Source organism: Puma concolor, chromosome B4 (genome assembly GCF_028749965.1).
Source record: "Puma concolor isolate L17-30 chromosome B4, mPumCon1.1.hap2, whole genome shotgun sequence".
Classification (NCBI taxonomy): domain Eukaryota; kingdom Metazoa; phylum Chordata; class Mammalia; order Carnivora; family Felidae; genus Puma; species Puma concolor.
Genome location: NC_141673.1, coordinates 112,271,252 through 112,286,457, shown reverse-complemented (window position 1 = coordinate 112,286,457; position 15,206 = coordinate 112,271,252). Strand labels below are relative to the sequence as shown.

Sequence of the window (15,206 nt, the reverse complement as noted above, 5' to 3'; positions counted from 1 at the left end):
TTTGTTTTTTTAAAAAAAATCTCTGTCCACTTTTTGGGCTGTTTCATTAGCTAGATTCTAATTAACATGCCTAATCTAGCTAGCTAGATTCTAGAAAATGAAACCTCAATGTCACAGGGGATGAAGTTTCCAGGTTCTTGATATATTGTCAAATTCTCGTTCAGCCTTCAGAACCCTTCAGGTCTCAGCTTACATGTCACTGTCCCAACCTTTTGCTGTCCTCAGCTTAACTACCTACCCTGCCCCCACCTCTTGCTCCCAGCAAATTTGTTTTGAGAGCTCTTGTCACAGTTTAACATACTACATTTATTAGTGTGTTTATTTAATTAACGTTGGCTTCTGCCTTTGAACTGCAGTTTTTATAAGAACATCAATGTCTTGTTAGTTCACCAGTGAACACACAGTGACACACATTGGTATACATTCACCTCTGAGTGAATGAATGCGTGAATACATGTATCGTCAAGACACAGGTGCACATGGCGTGAAGCGAGTTTGGGGATTTGGACTGCAGAGAAGCGGGAAGATACAGCATTGCCCTCAGGCAAGGGGGCCCATAATGTTCCTTGCAAGACTCTTCCCTCTCAGCATCTGAGAAGTAGGTGATAATTAGAATTGAATGTCTACCACCCCTCAGACCTCAGCTTTGCTTCCCTTGTTCTTCAGACCTCAGCAAAAGCCAAAGACTTCTAGGATTCCCTTATTATGTAGTCTGAAGTCCCTAAAGAGCTTTGCCCAGTGTCCACCTGCTTCTTGTCCTAATCAACATGCCCAGCCTTTTCAGAGGCGGTTGGTTTTTGTTCACACAGCACATATTTTGGGCTTGGAAATGGGATAGGTGTCTCACTCCTTCCTGACACTTCCAGGTCATGATTCCTCCTTTCTCCATAACCTCCCACCCCACCCCCAACACACACACACTCCTTTGAAGCTGTTAATTAGATATAATATGTGTTATTTCACTCTTGGTGATGGTTTTCTATCAATCTCCATTCTGTGAAGATTTTAGCACCCGAATTGCTGTCTCACAACCATATTTATTGTTGCTGATTTCAACACCCACGAAGAAGATCCTACTAACATATTGGTCTCTCTGTTCCTTGACTGCCTCACCTCCATTGATCTCGTCTTCTGCCTCACAGTCACACCTATCAGTATTCCCTCCAAAACTCTCTTCAAAGTGCCCACTCACTGCTGACTCCAATTCCCCAGCTCCAACCATTCCTTGACTGGAATCCATTGACCAACATTGTTTTGTGTCCTTACCTGACTCCTGTCCTCACTTTTCTCCTTGTCCAGCTCTGATCACGACTGTGGAAACTCTCTTGCTTCTCTCTTAGCCACCCTCCCCTGACAGAACACTAAGCCTGGCCCCCTTACCGTGCCATGAGTGTACCAGGCACTCTGCTGCCTCAGGAGTTTGCACTTGCGGTTCCTTCTGGGCATGCTCTTCCTTCAAACAGCCACGTGGCTCCCTCACCTCCTCAGATCCCTGCTCAACTGAGATCCCTGTCTGCTTGAAGTAGCAGCCCCCTCGCTCCCTTTTCATTTTCCATCCCACAATCCTCCTTTACTTTCTTCCTGCCAAGTTTCACGCTCTGTTATATAGCTATTCCCCACTAGAACGCAACTGTAACATTTACTGGCGTATTTTCAGCATCTAGCACAGCACTTGGCGGACTACGGGAGCTATAAATGAATGAATGAATGAATATGAGATAATTATCTTTCCTAAACTGACTCCACATTCTACATTGCACATTTCAGGCCATATAAAGTGGCATCTTCCTTAAAAATCAATATTGGGCTCTTCATGGCCTTACAATTACCTTGAACGAATCACACAAACAGGATATCCGCGATTTTCAATTAATCCAGAGGGAACACCTAAAAGGACTGAAGATAGGCAGCAGAAGATACTAGCATAGTATATGAAGTAGCCAATCAGAGATAAGAAATCCCTGATGAGCCATCCCCTACAGAATGGAGAGAACATTTCCTGGCTTACGGGAAGGAGAGCCGGAGCCAAGGGAAGTGCCTCGTTCAGCTGGATTAGTTATTGGAAACTCGTTTCCTTAGGCCAGCCAGTTCTTCCAGACACTGAGTCTGTGGCTGTCTATGTCTCTTCTCTAGGGGCAGGGGATCAGAGGAGAGGGGACTGGAGCATTGGCCACTGGCTCCTGCCTCACAACACAACTGTTCATTTAAAGGAGCAAGGAACTGAGGATAGACAGGGCCCTCTCAGGGGAACCCCAGGGAGCGTCCCGGCAGCACTGGGCCTGGGATGCTGCACAAAATGCCTGCTGCTCTGAAACATCTCAGTGGCTGCCAGTGTTTCTCTCTGAGATGCTGAACTGTGTTTGATTAGGATCTTGATTGAAATAAGCCACTCGTTTCCTTGGGAATGTTTCAGAGCTAAAAGTTTCTTTCCGTGCATAATTAATATTCTACCTCTTTGAAGATAAATTTTATCTATCCAACTCTATAAATGGATCATTTCCCCCTGGCTATTACTATGTCGTCTCCTTAACAAAAATAAGATAAAATACAAAGAATAATGATATGTAAAGAAAAAAAAAATCATCACTAAAAATGATTTACATTTTTATTCCCAATGCGAAAGCTTAAGAATGTTTTTAATGCATGTCCAGCTTGAAACCCACTGCACATGTCTTACAACATTTCGTAACAGGCTTTTCCCATCTGTGCTGAAAACAGCTGATGATTTAATGCAAATTGTTATTGTTTCACAATCTCCCAGTGATCTTTTCTATTTTGTTTCAGGATTTGGGGTCTCTTTTGCATCTGCTTCAGAAATGCGGCTGCTAGGATTGGCTTTTTGTCGTGGCCACTCTGTGCTCCACTATATCCTCTTTTCTTCCTATTTCAGATACTAATTTTATCATTTTTTGAAATTGCGCTGTCTTCAATTTCATGTGACTCTTTTCTTTTCTGAACGTTAAAACCTGGCTTAGTTAGGAATGAATACCTTCTGGTCTAAGAGATTTAAATAGTGAAGCAGAGGACCCAAAGCATGGAACAGTGGTTATCAACAAGGGAACCAGTGGGGTCTGCAAATCCACATGGAAGCCTGGCATGATCTATTTCAGTAAATATTTGAAATTTAAAACACACTGGCCCTACAATGTGAATAAACCATTTTGTTTATGTCATGTAATGTATATATTTACGATATGTGATATATGCATATGGAATTTTCAAGTATATGTAAATGGCATGGTGGTTACCAAATTTATTTTCAAGACATTACTACCTTCATCACTCTTTATACATTATATGGTGTTTCTTTTCCCAATCAATGAGTTATCATTAAGTAAGGACCTTAAAATTGTTAAAAACAAACAAACCTCTACTTTTGATACAACTTTACACCGCAAAGGTGGGCTGCTGTCAGAACAATGGGTTTTATGTTCTGATGGAGCTGCTCACCAACTGGCAAGCCATGAACTCTGGGAGTCTCAGTTTCCTCATGTGTAGAACTGGGCTCTCATTTCTCTAACCTGCTTCACGGGGTTTGGAGACTCAGAGAAGATGAGAAAGTTGTGCAAAATTGTAAAGTGCTACATGAACAAATCAAGCAAACAAAGTGGAAGCCAGGGGTGGCCTGTGTACTCTCATTGCAGGTTCAGATTTTGTGGAATCTGAATCTGTAGAATCTGGTTGCCTGAACTAGAGTGGGAGCTCCTTGGGCTCAGATGGGAGTCAAGCCAAGCAGATAAAAGGAAGGAAAGTTTGGAAATGGAGTTGAAGGTTGGGGCACGTGGAGGACAAATTCACTCTGAGGCTTCACAAGGCAAGTTCAAAGGTTTGCATTACTCCAAAATACCCCCCATTTATTGGCGAGCCCTAATCTGACCTGTCTCTGGGTTGTTATGTTAATGTCTTCACCCATTTCATCCCAACATAAACAGCGGTGATAGTATGTTGCCACTGACAACTAGAGCTAAATAAAAGCAAGTCAGATATGAACTGAACCCTGAAACCAGATCATTAGCCAAGGTCACGACTGGTTTAGAAATTTGTGTTGTTTTCCTTCCTGTCACTTGCCAGCAATATATGGCACTTTTCCCCCTTGTAGTTTGCAGTCGGCTGGGCCCTGAGCCATGGAGACTGTTTTTAATGGCAAAATCTTCAAAGTTGTACTTAAAATATTTGCATCATAAAATCCTTCATGGGAGCCAAACTTCAGCTTCGGGAGGAGCCTCCTAGCAAGTGGCAAACTTGCCTTCAGAGACCGGAGAAGGGCTCCTGCTACCAGCACCACCTTCCAGCCGTTGATCTGCTGGGGCCGACGACACCCCGGGAATAGAGTCGGAGCATCATGAGACATCCACAGTGTCTGGGAACAAACTCCAAATGGCTTTTCTAAGCCAACAACAGTGTGAGGTGACTCAGCAGTTAGTTGAGCAATTCAGAAAAACGTGTTTTTCACACATTTAATTGATCCTGTGAGCAAATAAGCGCTGAGGATGAAAGATGAGTAATTGTTCAGTCTCGCCGTGGGAGGGCTCTATCCTCGTTTCTTGTACTTTCCTCCTGTGTCCAGTACGGAATGGATCTTCCTGGGGAGTGACAGGCCAATGCACATATTATTTGCTTTAAAAAATTAAAAATCAGAAAATAAAAACTTACCATTTACATCTGAATTCAGAAAGGAAGAAAAAAAAATCTTGTCTTCAGCAAAGGATGCCTGATCTTATAGGACTCATAATGGCAGCCTTTCAAAATGAAATTCTCTAATATGGGGTTTAGCCTACAGAAATGAGACGTATGAACACAGGACACCCATGTATTTTTTACTTTGCTGAATGGGATATGAAAACTCGAGGAAGAGGAAGAACAGGGGATGAGCACTGGCTGGGAAGATGGTGAATTTTGGAGAAAAGCACCCATCTAATGGGAAATAAGTCCCTTCTACATGGAGTTCAATGACACTCTCCCCCCTTCCCCATGAGATTTAAGGTAAAATATCAGTTTCTTGTTGAAAAAAAAAAGCTTATGCTCAAAATTATAACCCTCATCCTCCACACATTAAAAAAAAATTAAATTTAATTCAACCAGCATTGTGATCTAATCATTACTCAGAGCTGAAGGTGGCTTTCCATTATAGCATCTCCGTCACTCTCACTTTCTGACCTGTGAACGTTCTTATTAGCTGCCTTATTAAGATGATATCCTGTGTCTGAAGTAAGAAAAGAGGATTATCTCCTTACCTGACATGTCACCAGTGGAGTAATCTTTGTTAAAAAGAAAAGGAAAGGAAAGGAAAGGAAAGGAAAGGAAAGGAAAGGAAAGGAAAGGAAAGAAGAGGAGAGGAGAGGAGAGGAGAGGAGAGAAAAAAGAAGAAGAAAAGAAGAAAGAACTGAGTTACATAGACATTTACATTTTTGGCACACTATATGATCCACAGAAGACATCCATAATGGGATATACTTAGAGGTAATTAGATGAACCTTAATGACTTATTCTTCCAGGACGAGCAAACAAAACCAGAAGCAAAGTACTATCTGCTTCATCTTAGGTTGATTTCAACTGGGGCAAGACCTGGGTGTCAAGGACTCATAGGATGAAATAAAGAACACATTAAACTAACCAGAAAAATATAGAATTACATACGCGTTTTACATGTGCTATATATGCCCATTACACTCACATGCAAACACGTGTACTTTCTAATAAAAACTATTGGAGAAAGGAGGGAAGTTTGGAAGATGGTGGCCCTATTTGGGTTAATCACCAGCAATGATGTGGACAGAGAAGCCTTGTCCCTTCCCTCTGGCCTTGTTTTCAGACTCATGTGGGAACAGGATCACAAAAGCACACTGCTGGCCAAGTGGTCAGCTCTGTTCACTTATTTGCTGCCCTTTTTCAAAATGGGTTTGCAGTTAAATCAATTGCCCCCACTCAAAGAAACAGAAAATTCATTTGGTTTATGGTCCTTTATTGGATACATCTGACTTCTGTGGCAGAAGTGAGAAGCCAAGGTGCCACTTTCCTTCCTATTAGTGGGACAGCCCTATCAGCCATGGGATGCTTTGACTTCTGAACTCTTTGGTCTAACCAGCCACAGGGAGAAGAGATGGGTGATAGTGTTTAACTTACATATGATACAGAGGTCTTATATCATATTATCTTATAAACTAATTATAAGTATTTATAAGACTTTATATAACCTTGATGGACTGAGTGGTGATCATGTAACCGTGGGACCATCTTTACTGAGGGACAACAGAGTCACTCCGTTCCCATCCTCATCTGAGTGTGGGCCTTGGTGGTGCCACTGACCCCCTTTTGTGACTTGGGACTACCCCCCCCCCCCCCACCAAGGCCATAGATCCCAGTGCCCATGCTGACTACCCTTGGCCTGGCTCTTGCTGTAGATATGCTCTTCCCGTGATCCTGCCGGGTCCTTTGGAATTGCTCTGGAGCCAGAGGTCAGCCATTTGGACAAGACTGCTCTGTAGAGCATGTCCCCCTTCTGTGCTGACTCATATCTAGTCCTACTTCTCTCAGTGTAGCTCAAATTGTCAGTTTTAATCTACAAATCCCTTTGTGATTGGGGTCCCCCAACATACAATATTACCTCTCCTGCTCCACTTCTCACTGTCCGTTGAGATAAACAACCTGTGAGTTTTGGCATTTGCAATGGGCCTCCTGGTCAGTGAGAAAATTAACAAATCTGTCCATCTTCTCTTTTCTACTTCCCCACACCTCGCATGCATATAAGAACCAAAGACGTGCCATTTTCTTGGCTTGCTACACACCTCTCATAACTAATCCTGAGGTGACAGAATTGGATTTAGTGACAGGCCGAAGGCTGCTATGACAACCAGCTGATGCAGGCACCCCACACGGAGGGAATTTGCAACAGGTCTGTGCAAAGCTTGCCCTTTGCGGGAGGCGGGGGGGTGGGTGGTGGTGGTGCGCACAGGGATATTTGTGTGCAAGACGCATCTAGGGTAGATCTAGTGCCCTTTATGCCTTCAAAGTACCATGTACATATTAATGCATCTAAAAGATATAGCAAAGCCTCATTGTGTAATTTGGAAATAAGAACTGGTTGGTATTGAAAGTGGAAAAGAATCTGGACTTTTCTCTGGGCTCATGGTATGCAAGGCTAGGACTCCCTCAAAATGTTTGGCTTGCTGAAATGATCCAGAGGGAGCAAAGGAAAATAATGGGAATATTATGTAGCTTTCTGAATAATTTTTCTTTTATTTAGCTGTAGAGTATTGGCTCCTTCAATTCCAAATTCCCCAGGCTTCTTTTGGCAGCCTGGGCCTTCCAGTAAACTCATTAAGCAGGTCCTTTTCTCTTTCTTGTTTCCTCCTCAGGTGTTCAAGTAAGCAGTCAATCATGCACTTCCATCTCTGCACACAGATATAAGGAAACTTTCAACTTTTTCTAAATACGAAAAAAGAAATCACATCTGCTAATATACTTAAAAAAAATAAATGAACAACCCAAAACCCAGCTAGGAGTTTCCACAGGAGCACTAGAGACACCACAAAGAACAGGAAGAAATATGCCTTTTATTAGAAGTCTCATATGTACAGGGAAAGCTGTTTCTCACAGCTCAAGGAAGGCTGTAAGAAAAAGCTGCTGTCATCCAAGGTCACTGTGCTTACATTGGTAACACCATTTAAACATTGCCACACATTATGAACACATAGAACCATATAACAGAAATGCAAAAGAGACACAGGTACGTGTGGACACTTCACATATTTTCTAAAAACAAGTGGACACAAAAATACAATGTGCCAGTAAAAAAAAAAAAAAAAGGCATATCGGTACATGTCTTTTTTTGTTTGTTTTCTCTTTTTTTGTTAATACATGGTGTGCTGAGCTTTCATCTCAAGCTTTCTTCACATCGGGATTTGCAGGCACTTTAGCAACCCAGCCATGGTTCACAACACATGACGTTCAGACGGACAGCTGAAACACAGGAGCAATCGAGGTCCTTGTGACCCCCACACACATTACAATATTGACATGAGAGCAATCTTTTGTTACCACTGTTTGGTGATATAACAGCTTTTCCCTTATCTGTCTTCGTTTTGTGGCAGAATTATCTAGTAGCATGGATGGCATCACCAGGCAGAGATACAGCATCTGGGTGTGCTAGACAAACGTGATTTCCAACTGACTTTAAAAACTGTAGCAAGCCGATGAGTTTTTAGAATCCCAAAACGACTGTCTGATTTATCTTTGTCTCACTCTATGCCCTTCCTGCCAACCTGTCAAACGAAAACTAATTAAAATAATTACTGGGATGTTGTGGGCCAGAAGCTCATCCTGGGAGAATTCTTTTCTTAGCTACCACCTCCCACGTCATGATATGCACAGGGCCGGTGGGCAGGCTCCATTCTTCCCCAACCAGAAGTCACTCCCTGTCCCTCGTCCCCCACACAGAGCTGCGCTGACTCAACACACGTGTCAGGAACATGACCGAACAAGTGTATTTATAAACACAGACTACAATGATCGCTTTATTGGTAATGTCGAGTTATAAGGCAGTTGCAAAAGGACCCCCATGATAACCAGACAGTGTTGGATATGGCTTAGCTTCTTTACTAGGATGAAGGAACTTTCCTTTTGCAAGGAGCTGGGAGAGAACAGGGAAAACCACACTGATTACAAAGTACCATAAATGACTGTGCTGTGAAGTACCATAAAGCCCCAATTTCTGGTGTATGTCACCCACTTTGATCCACCAGAGATTGGGATGTCGCCTAACATCAAAGAAAACCGAAAGGGGAGAAGGAGGGATCAATATCACCTTCAACTTCAAGGTAATTTGTCACAAGTTGTAGGGGGCTGTAACATAAAGCCATGGACATCTCATGGGGGAGGTGAACATTCCTGGTACTCCAGAGAGGTGCAGAGCATGTGAATGCCTCGAACAGATGATTGTCAGATGGTGGGAAATCCTTCCATGAAATAGACACTTGAGACATAGTGGCAAAGACATTAAGGCCTTCCATTTCTTCGCCCATACTGCTTAAAGGCACTGATACCAACAAACAGAAAAATTCCATAGTACCATCAAGGTTTTAAAAAAACTCCCAAAATACAAGTCTTCATAAGAAAATGTCCTTTATTGCATGACATGAAGCCTCCACTCTTCTCCTGTTCAGGAATAGAAGGGTTTCCCTTTCTCAGGAGTCTGGAGTCTGTTCAGCCTAGCGACCTGAGAAGGGGAGGGGGGCACGTCCTGCCGGAAGGGCCCCTTGGGAGGGGTGTAAGTGGGGTCCTGGACTTTCTTGTATGAGTCATAGTTGTTAAGCCCCTCGGGAGGAGGAGGCTGCTTCTTCATCTGTTGCTCTTTCCGCCTCTGTTCCTGGCGAAGGAGCTCCTGGGTCTCCAGCATCACCCTGGCGTTGAAGCCGTGCCCGCCCAGATAGCCGTTCCTGGAGCCCTGGTAGCTGGAGTATCTGGGGTTCTCCTTGGCACTCTGGAAGCCTTCTCCAGGGGGGTAGTTCTGCTCCCAGGAATCCTGGGACACAGAGCTGGCGTTTTTCCTGCTTTGCCTAGAAAAGCAAATCCCAAAGGTTAGTGTGAGGCTTGGGAGAAGGGGAGAGAGAGAAAGGAAAGGGAGAAAGGAGGTGGGGGAGGGGGGAAGTGGAATATGCATTTGAACCTCTCAACCAATAGTGCTGCACTGCAATCGTGTGTTAGCCACAGTGATGTGGGCTGGAGGATTAACACAGGACTGTCCTCAGCAAACAATGGCTAAACAGGACAGAACACTGAGGGCTTGGGTAGCTATCCAAAAGTAAGGGTCCTCCTTCTGTGTCTCCGTAGGTACTATTGATTCTGCATAGGGTAACAGTACCTCCTGCAATTCAGACACACTGGCAAGACTCTGTATGGGGGTATTAGTGATCTGGCAGCTTCTACCCCAGCAGGAATTGCTCGTTTTAGAATGTTACAATTCAATCCTAAACAAGCAAAACAAATATTTTACACAGTTGCCACCATAATGCCCGAGACACTAGCTAATAGGAAGTACATGTAATGGATTACAATATGAGTTCAGTTATGAAAGATTTAAGTCTAGACTCCTATATGATTAAAAATGCAACAGGCAGTCCCTTAAAGTCCTGGCTTTCGAGATGTATACGTCAGCAACCGACACTCTCCAGCATATATGCTCATCAGGCCTGTAGAACCTGGGAAGTCTGTAAAGTAAGCACTATTTTCCTACACACCATACCCTCCCTGAAGGCAGGGATAACCTACTTAACTCCCATTCTGTCACTCCAGAATAGGGAAATAAATCAGAGCCATATAGAAATTTCTAAGTCTTATCACTTCTGCAATAAAGTTGCACATCATTTCAGGAAACATTATTGTTTTGAAACATCTTTAATTTACTATCAAGTCTCTAGATGCTTTTATGAATTTACAATAAGATTGGCTATGATAAAGTAAAACAATTTGTGCCAGAAAGGAAGACATGTCCTAATTTTTCGCCTTAAAAATGGAAGAGAGGAAGAGAGAATTGAGTAATAAAACAAAATATATTGCTCCATTTATCAATAAGAAAATCATTTGGCGACAGTATGTATTGCTCAGGCTTTCACATCAACACACACAACATGACAGGATGTTCAGAAAGACTCTGAAGGGAAAATGCGATCTATGTAGACAGTGGGGCTCTCACAGGAATGAAGCATTTGCATTTTTGAACATTGAGAAGTGCCATCAGTATGGTTTGGGATGAAATCTCCCCATTTTCCACATGGCCTTAAATGTAGTTGGGGGTGTCCAGCATCATCTCTGGATATGACTGTGATTAACTGAACAGTGTCCAGTATCTTTATCTGGTTCTCTTTTAATGGGAATCAGACCATTCGTACAATCAGCCCAGGCAAGAATCCTTAGATTTGATGGAATAGTTTATTTGCCTAAAGCACTGATTATCTTCACTTAAAAAGTCATAAATTAATCTGCCCAGGGACATGAATGATGGAAAGTGCCAGCACGAAACCAGGGATTTGACATTAATCATGAAACTTTAATTAAAACAACGAACTTGTTACTGATGTTACAGCAACAAAAGTGGAATTCCTTCATGGGTTAGTAATCAATTTAAAGATAACCAGAAGTAGGCCACAGAAATTTCACCTCTTTTTCATCCTTAGCCTACTGAGATCCACTAACCCTCTCCAGCCCCCAACCCCCAACTCTATAAAGCCCAAGGCTTCGCTCTATGGCTCTCATGCACCGTAAGCTGAGTTTTGAATCATTTCAGGAAGACAGAGTCTTTTTTTATTTAAACACATCAAGAAGTCACTCAAGGTTTGTTAGGGACAGAAATTATGATGATGTGAAAGAAGAATTTCTTGTAGCTAAAATTTTCTTCAAACTAAGCCGTCTAGAGGGAAGAAAGAAGACCTCACTGAGGGTTGAAGTAAGATATGTGGGGAAAGAACATATACATAGATACAGGCACACAAACACATACATACACATGTTTCCGTGGTAAGTGTGGTATCAACAAGCTCTCAATTAAGGAGAGGACAAGAAATGATCAGATCATAGAGAAACTCGAGAAAAGAGCAGACAATGAAAGTTTTCTACATGATGCTTAGGTTCAGGTAGATAGAGATTCCAATCCTGTCTGCCACTTGCCGGCTGTGTGACCCCAGGAGGGTTATACTGTTTGGGCCCAAGTTGTCTCATCTGTGAAACAGGCCAGATATCTAACCTCATAGGATACAGGGAAAAATAAGTGAAATAACACATGTAAAATGCTTAGAAAAGTGTGTCACACAGTAAATGGCTGACGAATGGGTGTTGGAAGAGTAGTTTGAAGGCAAAGTCACTTTGTCATCAAAAGATTAGCCTCTGGGTTTTGGGAGACATCTTTGTGACCAACGGAAAACAATAAACAAAATATTAGTTTTCCAGGGTGCCTGGGAGGCTCAGCCATGAAGTGTCCGGCTTCAGCTCGGGTCATGATCTTGTGGTTCGTGGGTTCGAGCCCCATGTGAGGCTCTGTGCTGACAGCTCAGAGCCTGGAGCTTGCTTCGGGTTCTGTGTCTCCCTCTCTCTCTGCCCCTCCCCTGCTCATGTTCTCTCTCTCTCTCTCTCTCTCTCTCTCTCTCAAAAATAAATAAATATTAAAAAATTTTAAATAAAAATTTAAAAAAATATTAGCTTTCCATCCTTTGTGAGAAGGATTGGGTAGAAATCAAGAAGCAGGGAGAGGCACCAAAGAATAACTGAAGAAGCTTCTCTAAGTGAAGACAACTCCACTTTCTGAGAGACTGGAAAGAAGCTTTTTACTGTCCCATGATTGCTTAGTCAAAGGCCACAAATAACAACAGCAGCAATCTCTGTTCACTGAATTTCTTTATAACCAACAGACAGGTGTGTCTGGTCCTAGAATGAGCCTACTAGAGTTTTCTGAATCCACTCAGGGCAAATGCCCTGGTTTGGCAATAGCTATCACTTAATGATTGTAACTGCTTCCAGTATGGCTTGAAGACCACCATCATGTAGACCATCATCTTACACCAAAGACCCAATGCCTCAGGAAAGCAATTTAGTCACTAAGGTGAGGAGGACATAGAAGGATGAAGAAAGATATAAATACCAAGGCTGACAAGTTGACAAGCAGCTGAGAGACATAATAAATGGCCCTGGTGGGGAGACCATGTCTAGGTGCGGAAGACAGAGGGGAAGTGAGGTGTACAGAGCAGAGAAGTCTACCACCAACAGATGGGAAGCCATGGAGAAGGAAAGATGAAGAGCAAATGGAGAGTCAGCAGGAGAAGAAAAAATACATATATTTCATAAAGGATCTTCAGTAAGTCTTTCTATCAGTGACTATAACTGAACATGCTTCTACTCAGTTTTAGAGTTGTCTTTTGAACACTAAGACAGTAATCTAGAAATTTTAAAAGGATTAAAGAAAAGAGAGTAAAGAAGAAAAAAGAATAAGTAGTTTAGGAATAAAAAAAAATTTAAAATGAGATTTAAGTGTGGGTCCTCTCAGGTCTCCTTTCCTCCCGAACTAGTGATACGACTTGACTAGCATCCCTTACCGACATTTCAAAATATAATTTGAATTCCGTCTATAAGTTGGTTATTCACAGTGAGAATTTACACACCACTTCGGCTTGTATACGTCCCTTCAGTTCAGACCCCTTTCTCTAGTGCTACTGGTACAAAGTCTTGACCATTTGTTTTATTTTACACTCCACTTTTCAAGAGAACTTCTGTTGTGTGTGAAGTCTTTTTGGTATTGAATGCCATACCAACTTGTTTAGACAAAACTCTGCTGTCAACATCTGAAAAGCAGAGGTCAAGCGTCTTTGAAGAATATCACATGTCAGAAATCTGGTTTTGACTCAAGCCCATGTAGGTTCTTGCTATCTCCCTCTGAGCTCCTCTTTGGTCTTGTTACCTTCCTCCGGATCTCCGCACACAGCTTTTGTCAAGTGGTGCCTAAGCTGGGTGTGGCTCAGCATTCCTAAATCTTCCCACAAATATACACTCCCATCCAGAAACTGTTCTCTAAAGGCAGAGAACAGGCTGTAGGGACCTCCCAGACCTCTTGCCTGAAACAACTTTTTCATCGTGGGATTTCTGCTTTTGTCATATCAACACAGAATAAAATGCCTAGTAGTAATAAGGGGGCTACGCTGAACCCAGAGGGAGTTTTTATTATTTAGGGAAACACTCCAGACGGCAGCAGTACCAGCAGCAGCAACCCTCCCTTCCATGAATTAGATCCTTCAGAAGGGAGAAGGGGAGCGAGGAAGGGCAGCCTAGAGGAGGAGGTGGAAAAGACAGCGGAGCATCAGTTTGGAATATGGAGCTACCTGGGAACACGACCAGGAGAAAGTCAGTGATCCTCTTTGCCCTCTTCCCCAGGACTGGGACCTTGGCGGTTCTTCTCACGCCAGGCTGTGTACACTTCTGGGCCCTCACCCACCATCTCTCCCACTTCCCTTCCTCAGCCCTGTGCATTTCCCACCTCACTCCACCTCTTACATGTGCTTTCTGATATTTCTCCTCCGTTTCTTATACTCTCAAACACAACTAAAATTTATGAAGTCAAACAATTTGCCAATCAAATAAGATCACAGCCCCTGCACAGGCAATGTCATTCGCATAGGCCGTGATGTGCTACTGACCGTCAGGTATGTCAATCCATCGACCTGATCACACTCATCCATCTGATGGAAAGCAAGCCAAATAGGCAGGGTGGAGGGATTTTATACAGAAGAACCTTTATGTATAATCCTGGAATGTTTCACATTTGATGCATGGGGTTGGTTCATACAGCGGCCATCTTCCATATGCTAAGGGAAGTAGAGCGCAGAGAGGAACTTTGCACCTACACCCACTGACATTCCAGACTTGGGAACCAAAACCCTCAGTAGCAATGAGCCTTATGAAATCAGGGTTTAGGGAACGGGCAGGTGTGGGTTTCAATTCTGGCAGAAATTATGGACCAGCTGTGGGACCTTGGGGGAAGTTACTTAATTTCTCTGAGCTGCTTCCTTGTAAGATAACATGTTCAAGGTCCTGTCCAGACCTAAATTTCAGTGACTCTTACCCAGAGTGGGCTAAATAAATAGTTATTCTCCTATGTGAAAGAAAAAAAGCAATTCTCTTATTTAAAAGAAAAAAATAATTTAGTTTTCAAAGGAGATAGAGCTTTCTAGATGAAAAAAGAACAACTGAATGAACAATACTACAATACTAGTAAACTACCATCAGGAGAATGACGCTACTCATCCTGGTAGATTTTCATTCACACCCTCATTCCCTTGTCTGATCCACGTCAATGTAGCCAAGTCCCTCGCTGTTATTATAGGGATTATTTAACATTTACAGGGACTCATCCTTATTAAAAATTAGAAGCAAATCAAGACCACTTTTGTATAGGTCAGTCAAGTTTACACAGAGAAACATTGCCTCCACACTGCTCTGCTCAAAATCAAAGCAATCTACTTGATACAAACATGGTAAGTGGATTTTTTCCACCAAAATGTTTTTGTCACCTGGTTTTGAAATAGAACAAATGCCTGTAAGAATTGTGATTATAGGAGTGAATCATGGGAAGTTTGGGAAGATGAGTATTTTTAAATAGGTACTTTTATTCTTCACTGTGCACGGAGGAAATACTCAGATGGGAAAAGGGCTATCATTTCAGGGTATTA

At 42.6% G+C, this 15,206-nt stretch overlaps 1 protein-coding gene across 16 annotated transcripts in view; it reads right to left on the bottom strand.

The window, feature by feature from the left end:
• Positions 1–7,533: 7,533 nt before the first annotated feature.
• PARD3 (par-3 family cell polarity regulator) overlaps positions 7,534–15,206 on the bottom strand; it is a 680,086-nt gene continuing 672,413 nt past the window's right edge. For all 16 annotated transcript variants that reach the window (XM_086714599.1, XM_086714604.1, XM_086714589.1 and 13 more), the window contains one exon: positions 7,534–9,554. In XM_086714599.1, coding sequence (XP_086570725.1) covers positions 9,158–9,554 — 397 coding nt within the window. In that variant the 3' untranslated portion in view covers positions 7,534–9,157. The remainder of the gene's footprint in view (positions 9,555–15,206) is intronic.